General features: G+C 41.8%; 1 protein-coding gene across 2 annotated transcripts in view; it reads right to left on the bottom strand.

Annotated features, from left to right (window-relative positions):
* Positions 1 to 13,315, bottom strand: part of LOC128699124 (serine-rich adhesin for platelets) — a 120,040-nt gene that overhangs the window by 76,527 nt on the left and 30,198 nt on the right. For both annotated transcript variants that reach the window (XM_053791649.2, XM_070096541.1), the window contains one exon: positions 2,291 to 2,472. In XM_053791649.2, the coding sequence (XP_053647624.2) occupies positions 2,291 to 2,472 (182 nt within the window). The remainder of the gene's footprint in view (positions 1 to 2,290; positions 2,473 to 13,315) is intronic.

Below are 13,315 nucleotides of genomic sequence, written 5' to 3'. Positions count from 1 at the left end.
CCAACATACGAGCCACAGCCCGGCTGGTCAGGTACCGACTTTAGGTGCTTGTCCAGTGCCAGCTTGAAGACTGCCAGGGGTATGTTGGTAATCCCCCTTATGTATGCTGGGAGGCAGTTGAACAGTCTCGGGCCCCTGACACTTATTGTATGGTCTCTTAACGTGCTAGTGACACCCCTGCTTTTCATTGGGGGGATGTTGCATCGTCTGCCAAGTCTTTTGCTTTCGTAGTGAGTGATTTTCGTGTGCAAGTTCGGTACTAGTCCCTCTAGGATTTTCCAGGTGTATATAATCATGTATCTCTCCCGCCTGCGTTCCAGGGAATACAGGTTCAGGAACCTCAAGCGCTCCCAGTAATTGAGGTGTTTTATCTCCGTTATGCGCGCCGTGAAGGTTCTCTGTACATTTTCTAGGTCAGCAATTTCACCTGCCTTGAAAGGTGCTGTTAGTGTGCAGCAATATTCCAGCCTAGATAGAACAAGTGACCTGAAGAGTGTCATCATGGGCTTGGCATCCCTAGTTTTGAAGGTTCTCATTATCCATCCTGTCATTTTTCTAGCAGATGCGATTGATACAATGTTATGGTCCTTGAAGATGAGATCCTCCGACATGATCACTCCCAGGTCTTTGACGTTGATATTTCGCTCTATTTTGTGGCCAGAATTTGTTTTGTACTCTGATGATTTAATTTCCTCGTGTTTACCATATGTGAGTAATTGAAATATCTCATCGTTGAAGAGAGTGCAAATATTGTAGGATAATAAGCATGATGAGTATACCTGGTAAAGTTTATGGTAGAGTTATTATTGAAAGAATTGAGAGTAAGACGGAAAGCAGGCTCGCAGATAAACATTGAGGCTTTAGGAAGGGCCAGCAGTAACAGCCTCGTTGACCAGGCCCTGATGCACCAGGAGGTCTGGTCATGGACTGGGCCGCGGGGGCGTTGATCCCCGGAATGCCCTCCAAGTAGACTCCAGGTAGGGGTATGTAGACTTGTGATGCTTTGGATATGTTAGCGGTGAATTTGTTGTGAGCTTCGTCGAGTTACTGTGTCGTTAGTGTTTTGCTTGCAGAGAAGTCTTCCTTGACCAGTAAAAAGAATATGGTTGTCGTTATCCGTAGACTAGATTGCGTGCCTAGTTTCATAGTTCTCAATATTTAAAACGAAATATTCTATTATCGTATTCAGACTAGCGTGTAATATGTTTAACATCTGGTAAACTAACGAGATTGTTCTTTGATAGAGTTGCATTACACATTTGTCTTACTTTATCAGGCATCAGTCATGGTGGTGCTTCGGGCAACAGACGCTAAGTTTCGCTCAAAAGAGAGCTTTATCATGTCAAGATTTTCCTTAGGGAGTTTTATAAAGTTTATGAATCGCTCAGGAGAGAACTTAATCAAGATTAATCCAGAGCGAAACGTCCTCTAAAATGCTTCTGCATTACATTACTCGGGGGGGGAGGAGAGTTGAAAGATAGCTCTAGGCCTTCCGTGGCTGTTTTGCATCTAGCATCGCTTATTCGCGATTTTTTGCATATGTATGTGTGTGTGTATATATATATATATATATATATATATATATATATATATATATATATATATATATATATATATATATATATATATATATATATAGCCTGACGATCTGTTGGAGTGTGAGCAGGGTAATATTTAGTGAAGGGATTCATGGAAACTGGTTATTTTATATAACCGGACTTGAGTCCTGGAAATGGAAAGTACAATGCCTGCACTCTAAAGGAGGGGTTTGGGATATTGGCGGTTTGGAGAGATATATTGTGTATTTTTATACGTATATACTTCTAAACTGTTGTATTCTGGGAACCTCTGCAAAAACAGTGATTATGTGTGAGTGAGGTGAAAGTATATATATATATATATATATATATATATATATATATATATATATATATATATATATATATATATATATATATATATATATATATATATATATATATATAATACACTTGGGTGTTTTATATGATAACTTTGCAGATTCATCCTGCAATATTTGTACTTATGTGTTGCAGGTTACGGTAGCTCCTGTGTTGAAAGAAAAGAGTTGGAAAAGAAGTTCCTTCATGTTGTAGACGAGTTCCTTCAACATGCTCACTGCTCCACAACACTCCACTACGCCGCCGTTAGTACTCAGGTGTTGGAGGAGAGTGTTGGCTGAGTGATTGGCGTTGATGATAGCATTCATACCCCTAATCTTTCCCCATCAGTCCCACTGTACTCACCCTCCTTGCACCTTAATAGTACTTACGTGTTGGAGGAGAATAATAGCCGCGTTGTTGGCGTTGTTTATGGCAGCGTGCATGAGAGGTGTGGTGCCCTGGGCATCACCAACGTTGGTGTCAGCGCCAGCGTTGAGCAGTAACCTTAAGAGTCGTTCCTGAAGGCGGGCGTCCTGAGTCCTCTGCACAGCCGCTACCAGTGCTGTCGAGCCTGCACCACCACAGTGACAAGAAATGTAATTTCAGTGTCGTTTTTTCTGACCATCACGCTTAATTTAGTGGGTAAATAATATTAAAAATTACATATTAGTTGTCTTTAGAGCAGTTTTACCCTACTGTATTCTCTCATAACAGAATCCGTTATTGATAAAAATGGCACTAAATTTTCTAGTTTTACAATACTAGGACAAATAGGTCATTCATCACTCCTGTGTATACAAGGATACACGCACACACACGCTCAGACACGCTCAGACACGCTCAGACACGCTTGCCACACACTCATAAGCTAAAGCTAATGAACCAAAATATAAAATAACCACACTAAGAAACAAAATAAAATACTATTACAAACACAGATATAATCTTGTGATGTGTACAGCTGAGCGTAGCTGAGGCAGCACCATAACCAAGGTACGAATGAGGAAAAAGGCGACACAGAGTAAATACTAATACATTTTCCTTCAAAAAAGCGTGCTAGTATTTATACAATGTATATACACTGTGCACAGAATAACAACTTTGCAAGTAAGAGACACAGTGAGAACCTGTGAGCAGCCAAACTTAGGAGGTAAGTCTGCCAATTTTGGTCCACGAGACCCAGACCTCGCATCACAGAATTATCAGGCTTCTTCTTGACTGGCTGGTTGAACTGAGCTTCTAGCATAACATGGGACCCCCGCCTGTTATACTCTTATCAGCTGGTTCGCTGATCAGGAGGGCATGCCTGTGTGGGTGTATGGCAATGACCGAGTAAATTGTAACATACTCTTAACATGCCACAAATACTCCTACACTGATTAACTAGAGGTATTTCCGTAACTGCACTACCCAAGGTCTCCCAGTATTGTATAACCTCAGTCTCTGTACCTTAATACTCGCAAAAAAAAATATTGTTGGGCAGCATAAGTTTCCCGACCACTCCTTCCTGTTCAAGGGTAGGAGTGGTCGAGAGTACCTTGAATATAATGAAGGGCTCTTGATCCATGGAACTAGAGCAACTCTTTCCTTCTAAGAATCAACTAAATTCCTCCTATTCCACTTCTCCCTATGACCGCTACGGGGTTACACTTTCAAATATTAATAATAATAATAATAAAATATAATATATTGTATTATGGTATTACCATTGTTGTTAGTTGTCATAATTATATGCCCCTCAAGGGAGGTTCCTTGACACTGGTGAGGGGCTCTTGATATAGGGAATTGGATCTGTGCTCCAGTTCCCTGAATTAAGCCTGAATGCTTTCCATCCCCCCCCACATACGCTGTATAATCCTACGGGTTTAACGCTTCCCCATGATTATAATTGTTATTACTATTACTACTATTATTGTTATTACTGCTAATACTACTACTGCTGGTACTCTTACTGCTTCTAATACAAGTACTAATATTACTAATAATAATAATAATATAGTTGCTAGGACTATATTTATGAGGATCGTTTAGGCTGGTAGTTTCTAATAATACCTAACTATCCAGTGCACTAGTGATGCTGAGGCTGTTCATTCTTATCCTAAATAAAGTTTAAAGAAAAATTAGCATGTATATAGGATGAAAAATAAACACATCTCGATATAAATATTGTTGTAATTCAAGGAACTACTCAATGATTCTGTGGTCGTCTTATGCAATATTATTGACGTTGTTGTCTACTGGATGCAAAAAATAACCACTGTCTATCGTTGCTTTTAGGTGCTGTCTACTTACACTCGTTTGAATATGATGGTCAGTGAATTATAGAATATAGATGGTCACTTGTGAATTATAGAGCTGTTGGCGCTGTGTGTGTGGGGGGGGGTCCGACTTTTTTGGGTTATCCTAGGTTCTCTACACATATGCTGCTATGTATGATAATTCTATGTAACTGTATTTGTGTATACCTGAATAAACTTACTTACTTACTTACTTATATGTGTGTGTGTGTGTGTGTGTGTGTGTGTGTGTGTGTGTATGTGTGTGTTTGTGTGATAATTATAAATATATAACTAGTTTCATTTTACATTTATGTATATTATGTATACTGTGTATATACAAACCAGCGGAAGGCCTCGGTCGGATGACCGAAAGTTCCAGCTGCGGGTCATCATGTGGATAAGACCAGCTTCAGGAAACACCTCTGCTTTCTGACGAATCTTACTTAACCTAATCTGATGTATACAATAACTCCCACGCGAACCTTAATATCGACCAACACTCAAGCAAGGGCCTGGTAATGTTGAGTAGTGCTGCAGGACTCTTGCATGCACTCTGGAATTTATCAATAAATACCAGAATCTAGAGGTATTTAGATCTGTATCCAGCACCGTGTGCGCGCGCGCGGGTGCATACTTAGTTCACTCAACTTCTCAAAGGCTTTACTGACTACTGCCCTCGTGTATGATCGAGGTGTATCAATGGAAAACAGGAATAAAGGGGATGTAAATAGCGTGCTGAAAATTTCCAGCCAAGACAGGACTCGCAACAATGGTTTCAAGTTGGAAAAATTCAGATTCAGGAAGGATATAGGAAAGCACTGGTTTGGTAATAGAGTTGTGGATGAGTGGAACAAATTCCCGAGTACAGTTATTCAGGCAAAACGTTGTGTAGTTTTAAAAATAGGTTAGATAAATACATGAGTGGGTGTGGGTGGGTGTGATTTGGACCCGACTAGCTTGTGCTGCTGGGTCTGATGTCGTGCTCCTTCCTTGAGTGGAGGTGACCAGACAGACTGGGTGGGTCATTGGGCTAATCCGGGTGGGGGGGTTATTGTGCTAATCCGGGGGGGGTACATGGACCTGCTCCGCATGGGTTAGTAGGCCTGTTGCAATGTTCCTTCTTTCTTATGTTCTTAACTCAAGGCTCCCAGGTCTGAGGGATACCCAAGGCTTCCAGGTCTGAGGGAACCCAAGGCTCCCAGGAGTGAGGGAACCCAAGGCTCCCAGGAGTGAGGGAACCCAAGGCTCCCAGGAGTGAGGGAACCCAAGGCTCCCAGGAGTGAGGGAACCCAAGGCTCCCAGGAGTGAGGGAACCCAAGGCTCCCAGGAGTGAGGGAACCCAAGGCTCCCAGGAGTGAGGGAACCCAAGGCTCCCAGGAGTGAGGGAACCCAAGGCTCCCAGGTCCTTCAGTACTGATATAAATAAAAAAGAGAGGCTTCTCACTGCATGTGTTAGAGTGCTTCACCACATTGTTTTTCTCTAAGATAAGAGAATGCCTTTTCAGTTTGGCTTCATTATTATTACAAAGCGCTAAACCACCTGGGTTAGTTTAGCTTCAAAGCTGTTGTTTCTTAGTGGAAGGTTTTAATTAGGTTTGGCCTCTATATCCTAATTTGCTATTTTTTATTGAAGAAATTTCGATAATAGTGTTGAAGGGATAATCAGTGAATACTTCTGATTCCCTTCAAATTATTAGAATACTTCAGTCTGCTCTATTCGTATCTTATTGAGGCAGGGAAAGGGGAGGGGATGCTGGGGTTATGCATTACAAGGATACTTTTCTCGGACCGTAAAGCTTATGTTTTCAATAGGGAGAGGAGAGTAAAGCTTTCAATGATGTGGGGCCGTTAACACATTGAATATTTAAACTTAATGCCTAGAAATTTGACTATGGTACATATTAGAACAGGAGCCATACATGTAGATAATGATTTGTAGGAGACTAAGACATCTCATGAATATCACAGTTGGTTTTAATAGCAGAGAAGTTAAAACAGTATTTAGTGTCCCAGTTGGGTACTCGATCTGCTGCATGTTGTATGGTAGCTGCTGCAGGTGGGCAGTGTGAACCCACACAAGCGATGGCAAAATCCTCAGTCTCCAAGGATGACCCGTTATTTGTAGAAGAACAGATTGAGGTTCACTGAAAGCTTACAGGAATAAGGTAGTATTAATAGTGTACCCTTGTGGTACTACTATAAATTGTGCAGAATTTAAAGAAAAGCTGTTATTCTCTCAAACACATGTTGAGTACAGAGTTTGAAGTTCACACACTAACTGCTTCCGGGGTCATCTAGGAAGGCAGGTGTAAGAACGGGAAGTAATGAGAACAAATGGTCACTGTCATGTAGATCATTTTGAGTGTTCTGTCGAATTCGAGTGATATTGAGGAAGATCACATAGAAAGATCAATACACGAGAGGTTGCAAGGTGGCATTCTAAACGTGTGGAAATTCCTGTGTTCAAGATATAAAGAGGGAGAAAGGAAGGCGAGAATGTTTTAATCGGTTACTGTTGAAGTCACAATGTGACGCACCTCAATAGAAGATTGTTAAAAATCATCTAATAAAATGAGTAGGGGAGGGAAATATGAGATCAGAAATTTCATGTTAAGTAGAAAGATAATATTAACTCTCGTTTCATTTGTCTAAATAAATACGAGCTGTATAGGGAAGCGGAGAAGGCGTGGAAATTTGTGACTTAAATGGAAACAAGTCACTCGACTTTTGGGTTATCCTATTTTCTCTACACATGCTGCTATATATGAATCTGTGTAGCTATTTGTGTATACCTGAATAAACTTACTTATAATCAAGAAAGAGCAAAACCTGAAGGGGTCATACAGCGCTGCAGGTCCGAATGTGCAAGGGAAGGAAGGAGCAAGTGGTAGAAGTGTGTAAGGATAGAGGTTAGCGTGGATAGAGGAAGGTGCAAAAATAAAATTACACCAAAAGTCTGCATCATTTCTTCTAGTTTTCGTTATTTATGCATAACACCTCAAGGGAGGATCCTGAACGCTGGTGAGGGACTATCTAGGAAACTGGATCTGTGCTCGTTCCCTGAATTAAGCCTCAATACCTTCCATTCTCCCCCCCCCTCCATAGGCCCTGTATAATCCTATGGGTTTAGCACTTCCCCATGATAATATTTATGTATAACTGCCTCAGGGGTAGACAAAAAAACATTCATGGGAAAACACCAAAACCCTACGTAGAGTCTTAGTGCCTGGGATATGGGAAGTAATCAGAATCGAGCTGAGAGAGAGAGAGAGAGAGAGAGAGAGAGAGAGAGAGAGAGAGAGAGAGAGAGAGAGAGGCTCAAATTCTTTGTAGATACAAATTACTGATAACTTTTTCCTTTGTGTAACGAAATGTTGAGAAGACTGTGGCATGCACCGAGTACTTTTCAATTTATTCAGCGTTCATCACCATGACGTCTTGCATTTCCTCTGTACCAATGAAACTGTTAGGTCAGTGTAGCTGCAGGGGTCCCCCCAGCTACACCGATCCATTATTGGGTTTATGCTTCAGTTGGGCGAGAGTGACTCCGGCATAGTTAAGTTTACATTGCTGGTAGGAGTCAAACTGATCGACACCATGCCCAGCCCTTCTAGGGCAGGGTAGGTGCCTGAGCCCGAGCCTTCAGCTCATAAGACTGTCATTCCCATTTGCCCCCTTGTGGCGGGGATGGCAGACCAGAGAGGCCTAGCTTGTGGCTAGGCCTGGGGACAGTTGGTCCCAAAGATGAGGAGGTACTTGTGCCTCCTCCCATGGGAGACTTAGGTCTCAGACACTCCCTAAAGAGGGAGCCAAGGCCGGGCCACCACTTGGAAAAGGCCCGGGCCGGGAGAATACTGGCAAATCTTTAATAATAATAAGGAGTCAAACTCGCTAGCAGGCCGAGTACACATATTGGTCTTTTGTACGAGGTGAAAGCCAATTGCATTGATCTGTCAATATTTTGCTGCTCTACAGCAGACCAGGTACAAAAAGCCTTTCTTAGTATAACTGCATTCTTATTTATGAATTTATTGTAATCGAGGGAAGCGTTAATCCTGTAGCAATTATACATCACTTGGGTAATGGGAGGCGTTCATGTTGATTCAAAGGACAAATGCAGTTCCTTGGATCAAGAGCCCATAATTGGCATCAAGGCACTAAGGAGTCTGTTGAGGAGGCTGTAGCTAACGAGAATATTATTGTTTTGTGCTCGGTCACCCATCCAAATGTCTATTATCACTGATCAAAATTAATATAAAAAAACCTAAGGATCAGAGTTGCCTTCACGTGTCTACCCCTCAAGGGAGGTTCCTTGACACTGGTGAGGGGCTCTTGATCTAGGGAATTGAATCTGTGCTCCGGTTTCTTGAATTGAGCCTGAATACCTTCCACCCTCCCCATGCGCTATATAATCCTACGGATTTAGCGCCCCATGATTATAATCCATTTGTTTAGTCCTGGGTAATCTGGATGACTGGTGGTACAAAATAGCAGAAAGTTGTTCACAATGTGTCTAAACAGCATATTACTATCAAGTTCATATCATATTTGCATAAGCACTGTATGACCCTTTAGGGTTTAGTGCTCATCAGGGAATATAAAAAATAAAAATTAAGATTATTTCGGGGGGGGGGGAAGAGAGAGAGAGAGAGAGAGAGAGAGAGAGAGAGAGAGAGAGAGAGAGAGAAAGAAAGAACTTAGTGTCAGAGGCATTAAAGACTGGCTAAGAAAATGTTCAGTTCCGAAGGCATTTTATGCACATTTGATAGCGATGGGTTGTGAAAGTTAGAGTTAACTTTTATTTTTTATTGAAAAAAAGTAGTAGTAGTACATTTTCTTCATGTTACTTTCCTAATTAACAAGGACTTTGCACTCTTCAAAAGTACAGCTGTTCTCAGGCCTATAAAGTCGGTAGTTCGAGCAGGTCTCGAGCTTTGGTATAGCTAATGAGTTATGAGACTAAATGCTTCAAATTTGTCATTGGTCGACATCGAGAACTGAAAGTTAGATTAAAACTGTAACAGAAAAGACCTGACCACACTGGAAAAATGTCTGGCCCTCACGAGCGCGAGCGAGGACTTATTTCGAAGCAAATGGTTCATGATGCTAAGACGTGTTCCCCAGATCTCTTAGCACTGCTAGTAACGAGGGGTATTGCTGTTAATCTAGTTTCTTTAACTCAACTAGAGGTAGGGGTTCGTAGCTAGGAAAGCCTTGGATTATTCTCATATCATCAAAATCCCTGAATGCCAAAGGTACCTGTCGAGTAGCAAAGAGCAGCCGCTCACAAACTGCTCTGAACTCAAGAGCAGCAGGAGAATGGTTTCCACAAACACTTATGCCAAGATCAGAGACTTCTATAGATTTTAGTCCTGTGCTATACTCTGTATAAGGAACATTGTTAAGTACTTTTAAGGTCCCTTCGGCAGCAGCTTCTCCGTCAAGAGGAACTTGACCATTGTGCAACTCTAAGAGTTTCAATTTCCGTCTGCAGCCTTCAAGACCTGATGTTATGGCTGCTGCTGCTTTAGCCCACCTAAGTAAGTTACCGGGAATGGATGACGTCCCTCTTCCATAGTTTCCGATGGCATTTACATGTTTACCTGTTACCTTGTTGTAAGCCATGCAGACGTGGGTGAGATCAGTGTACCTAGATGCAGGCAAAGGAGAGTTGAACACGTAATGGTAAGGGTGTTGAATAACTTTGTTCATAGCCTCAGCTACTGCCAACACCACCGAGGGTTGAATCACGCAGAGAAGAGCATCGATGGGGAAGGCTTCACTGTGGGTAATAGCTTCGGCTATGAAACTTAAGCTAGCACAGCCAGATCCAGCAGATTGTTCAATAACAACTTTTAAGTTTTCCAAACCTTTAGGCGTGTACTTATGTAAAAGAGCCAACCTCCACAACCTAACTTCAGGAGATATATTTCTAATCAACTCTGCAAGAACCTTTACTTGTTCTGGAAATAAATCCAAACAAGACTGTGGTAACATATTCCGGAGACGGGATGTGACCCACTTTACTGATACTGTGGGGCCCTTGCACATTGTTGTTACAGCCAGAGATACAGCAATGGCGGTGACTTCAATTGCTCGTGTCTTGAAAATCAAGTATTCTATTAGTTTTGCGACATCAGATATGTCCGGAGAAACCGAACAGAAGGAAGTCTGTCCAGAGACGAGATGCAACAAGTTAGGAACACCAGCGGCAGTGAGAGTACTGGTTAATCGGTGCCCACTGCTACCAGTTCCATCCTCCATGCATCTCTTCCCCAATTCTTTGGCTAGCAAGGGATTGCATGCAAGATTCAGTCTTCTCTCCAACTCGGTGGAGATATCCGGCTTAGTGTATGGTTTACTCCTTACGCAATGCAGGAAAGCGAAGTAAGCAATCCACTTTTCACTGTAATCGGGAACATGAAACCAGGCCAGCAGATAGTCCTCTCCAACACTAGAGTTAGTAACACAAATCGGAAAGTTGTACAGCTTATTTTCCTCCCTAAGTGCGAAGTGTTCGTTTCTTACTTCAGCTTTAGACATCCTAACAAATTCCCTCGGATGTCTAAGTGTAGAGTCCCTGACAACTCGCATTACCGCTTGCGACTTATCGAATTCATCACTTGGTTGTTGGCTCTTCAAGTCGTCCAACGGAAGGCCCTTCCCAGAAAGCATTTCTGACCTACTGGTTTTAGGTATAAGTGCTCGAGGACACTGTTTACTTTCCCATGAGGTAACAGCTTGCTGGGTATCTCGAGGCCTAAGTAGTGTCTGGATGTCTTGAGGACTAAACACTTCCTGATGGACAAGGTAAGAAGGGGATGGAAGATGACTTCGGACTAGAGCTGAAGCCACTGGATGCCGGGTAGTGTTTTTATCTACCAGATTACCCTCATGGGAGGGTAGTAGAGGGTGCACGAGATGTTCACCTACAATGATGTTACCCTGTGGGATATGATGATAACTTTCATCTAAATCAGGAAGGTTTCCATAGGGAACAACTTCAGCTGGCACAGAAGTGGTAGTCGGCTTCAAGAATACACTGTGATCCTCCCTAGTGTCAGTAGACGGTGGAGAGAATACACAGTTTATAGAATCTCGCAAAACATAACTTATTTCTTGAGAGGCTAGCAAATCTCTGCGAGGAATGGTCACTTCAGCAGCGATGTCCTCCATGGTGACCTGCTCTACCTCCAGGGCGCCAGAGCTATAAAACTCTTGTTGCGTGTGCAGACGACATGAACTCAGCTGCCTCAACTGTTTAGTATCGAGGCTTCAGAAAAATCTCATTAATATTATATTCATAGAAAAGCGCTAAAGCCAGAGGAAAGGGGAAGAAATCAAGTTTGATCCACGATAGAAGAAGGCAGCTCCAGTTCCTTGAATCAAAAGCCCTTTACTAGCGTCAAGGCTCATCCGCTTGAAGGGAAGCTTCAGTATGAACCATGTTTTGTTGGCTCGAAGCCATAATGTCAACAAGGCACGAGTCAAAACAGGCAACCCAGGGTATGGGTGTCGGGGTATTTCATGAGCCGGGGTATATAGGCGTATGATTTAGTATATACACCCCAAAGCGTATATATGTGTTTATTCACAGAGAGGTGTACAATATATGCAAAAAAATATTTACTTTAATTGTAATTTTAAGACAAAACATTTTTGACTGGTGATATACAAGTGATTTGCAGCCTTAATGACCACTGTGTAATGGATAAGCTTGAAACCTGACAAAATAACACATGGACAGTTTTCCAAAAATTATATTTTTTACAATAATTTATGAACTGTCTGATATACATTTTTTTTACACCATAATTATCATAGTATCCTCACTTAACCGTTCTAAAATTAGCGTACAAAAATAGCTTATTCTAATACTACCAATTATAGGTCAACCCTAGAATTTTTAATTAAATTAGCAGAAGTTAAAAGGAAAATTGAATTTACTCTCTGCTTCTTGGACAAAACGATCGTTGGTGAGGGGCTCTTGATCTAGGGAATTGTATTTGTACTCCAGTTCCCTGAATTGAGCCTGAATACCTTCCATCCTCTCCTACAGGCGATGTATAATCCTACAGGTTTAGCGCTCCCCCATGATTATAATAAAAATCAATGTATATAAACAGAGACGTGTGTATTTCTCACTACACGTATAGAGAACTTTGTATCATTATTTACTCACATAGGAATGTATTAATGTGTATATACACAGAGATGTGTAGCATTCAGTGCATATACACCGAAAAGGGAGTGCGCTTTTGCATACACACCGACAAGTATCCCTAATTGAGCCTAGTGAGGGTTAGCGAAGCAATTATTGTCGCAAGTAATGGCTGTAGCATGTGTATACATCATCACTTCTAACTACCGTAGGTCCACAGTCTAATAAAAATGATCGAAGTGTTTTGGAAGCATTGTACAGTTCGTGAGTATGTGATGTGAAGTCCGGTGGAGTGGACTCTCACTCTTGCTTGGACTGGAGAAAAGGGTAACAGGAATAAAGTTTTGTCAAATTGCTTAGGCGACATCGTCAGGATCTGCCACTCTTTTTGTCGCCTGCAATTGTATGGACTGAAGTGGTGTCAAATGTACATTTTTTTTTTTTTTTATATTTTAATGTACATTTGCCAGCTTATTTTCTTACTTTTTTTTTCCCCCAGACTGCGCACACTGATGAAGTGACGTTTACAGTGGACACGTAAGCTTGCCAGAGTGATTGTTTGTATTATGAGCCGCATTTGTACTCTCGTTTGTTTATAGATTAAGAAATATCTGTGATTGGACTGTAACAGTAGCTGCTCCAAGCCACGTTGTTTAAACGAATTTCACGAGCACACTGACACATGAATATGTGTTTATGAGGTCCTAGGGACGGACAGAGTAGTGGCAGAGAGGATAGCTTCTACTGATATTTTTACCTGTTCGTCTGGAAAGAAACTAGAAGGAGAAACACTGAAAGAGGTCAGTTGTGCATAGATTTTCCAACTTGCGGGTGCCCGTGGCTTGTTTGATAGCGTCCTCAGCACACACACTAGAGGTCTGGGATCGATCCCGGCACTGGTGAAAGGTTGGTCATGTCTCCTTACACCTGCTGTCCCTGTTGACATAGCAGTAAGTACCTGGGAGTTAGACGAC

The sequence above is a fragment of the Cherax quadricarinatus genome, chromosome 54 (assembly GCF_038502225.1).
Source record: "Cherax quadricarinatus isolate ZL_2023a chromosome 54, ASM3850222v1, whole genome shotgun sequence".
Classification (NCBI taxonomy): Eukaryota; Metazoa; Arthropoda; class Malacostraca; order Decapoda; family Parastacidae; genus Cherax; species Cherax quadricarinatus.
The sequence above is the reverse complement of the archived record's forward strand: the minus strand, read 5'-3'. Positions and strand labels throughout refer to the sequence as shown.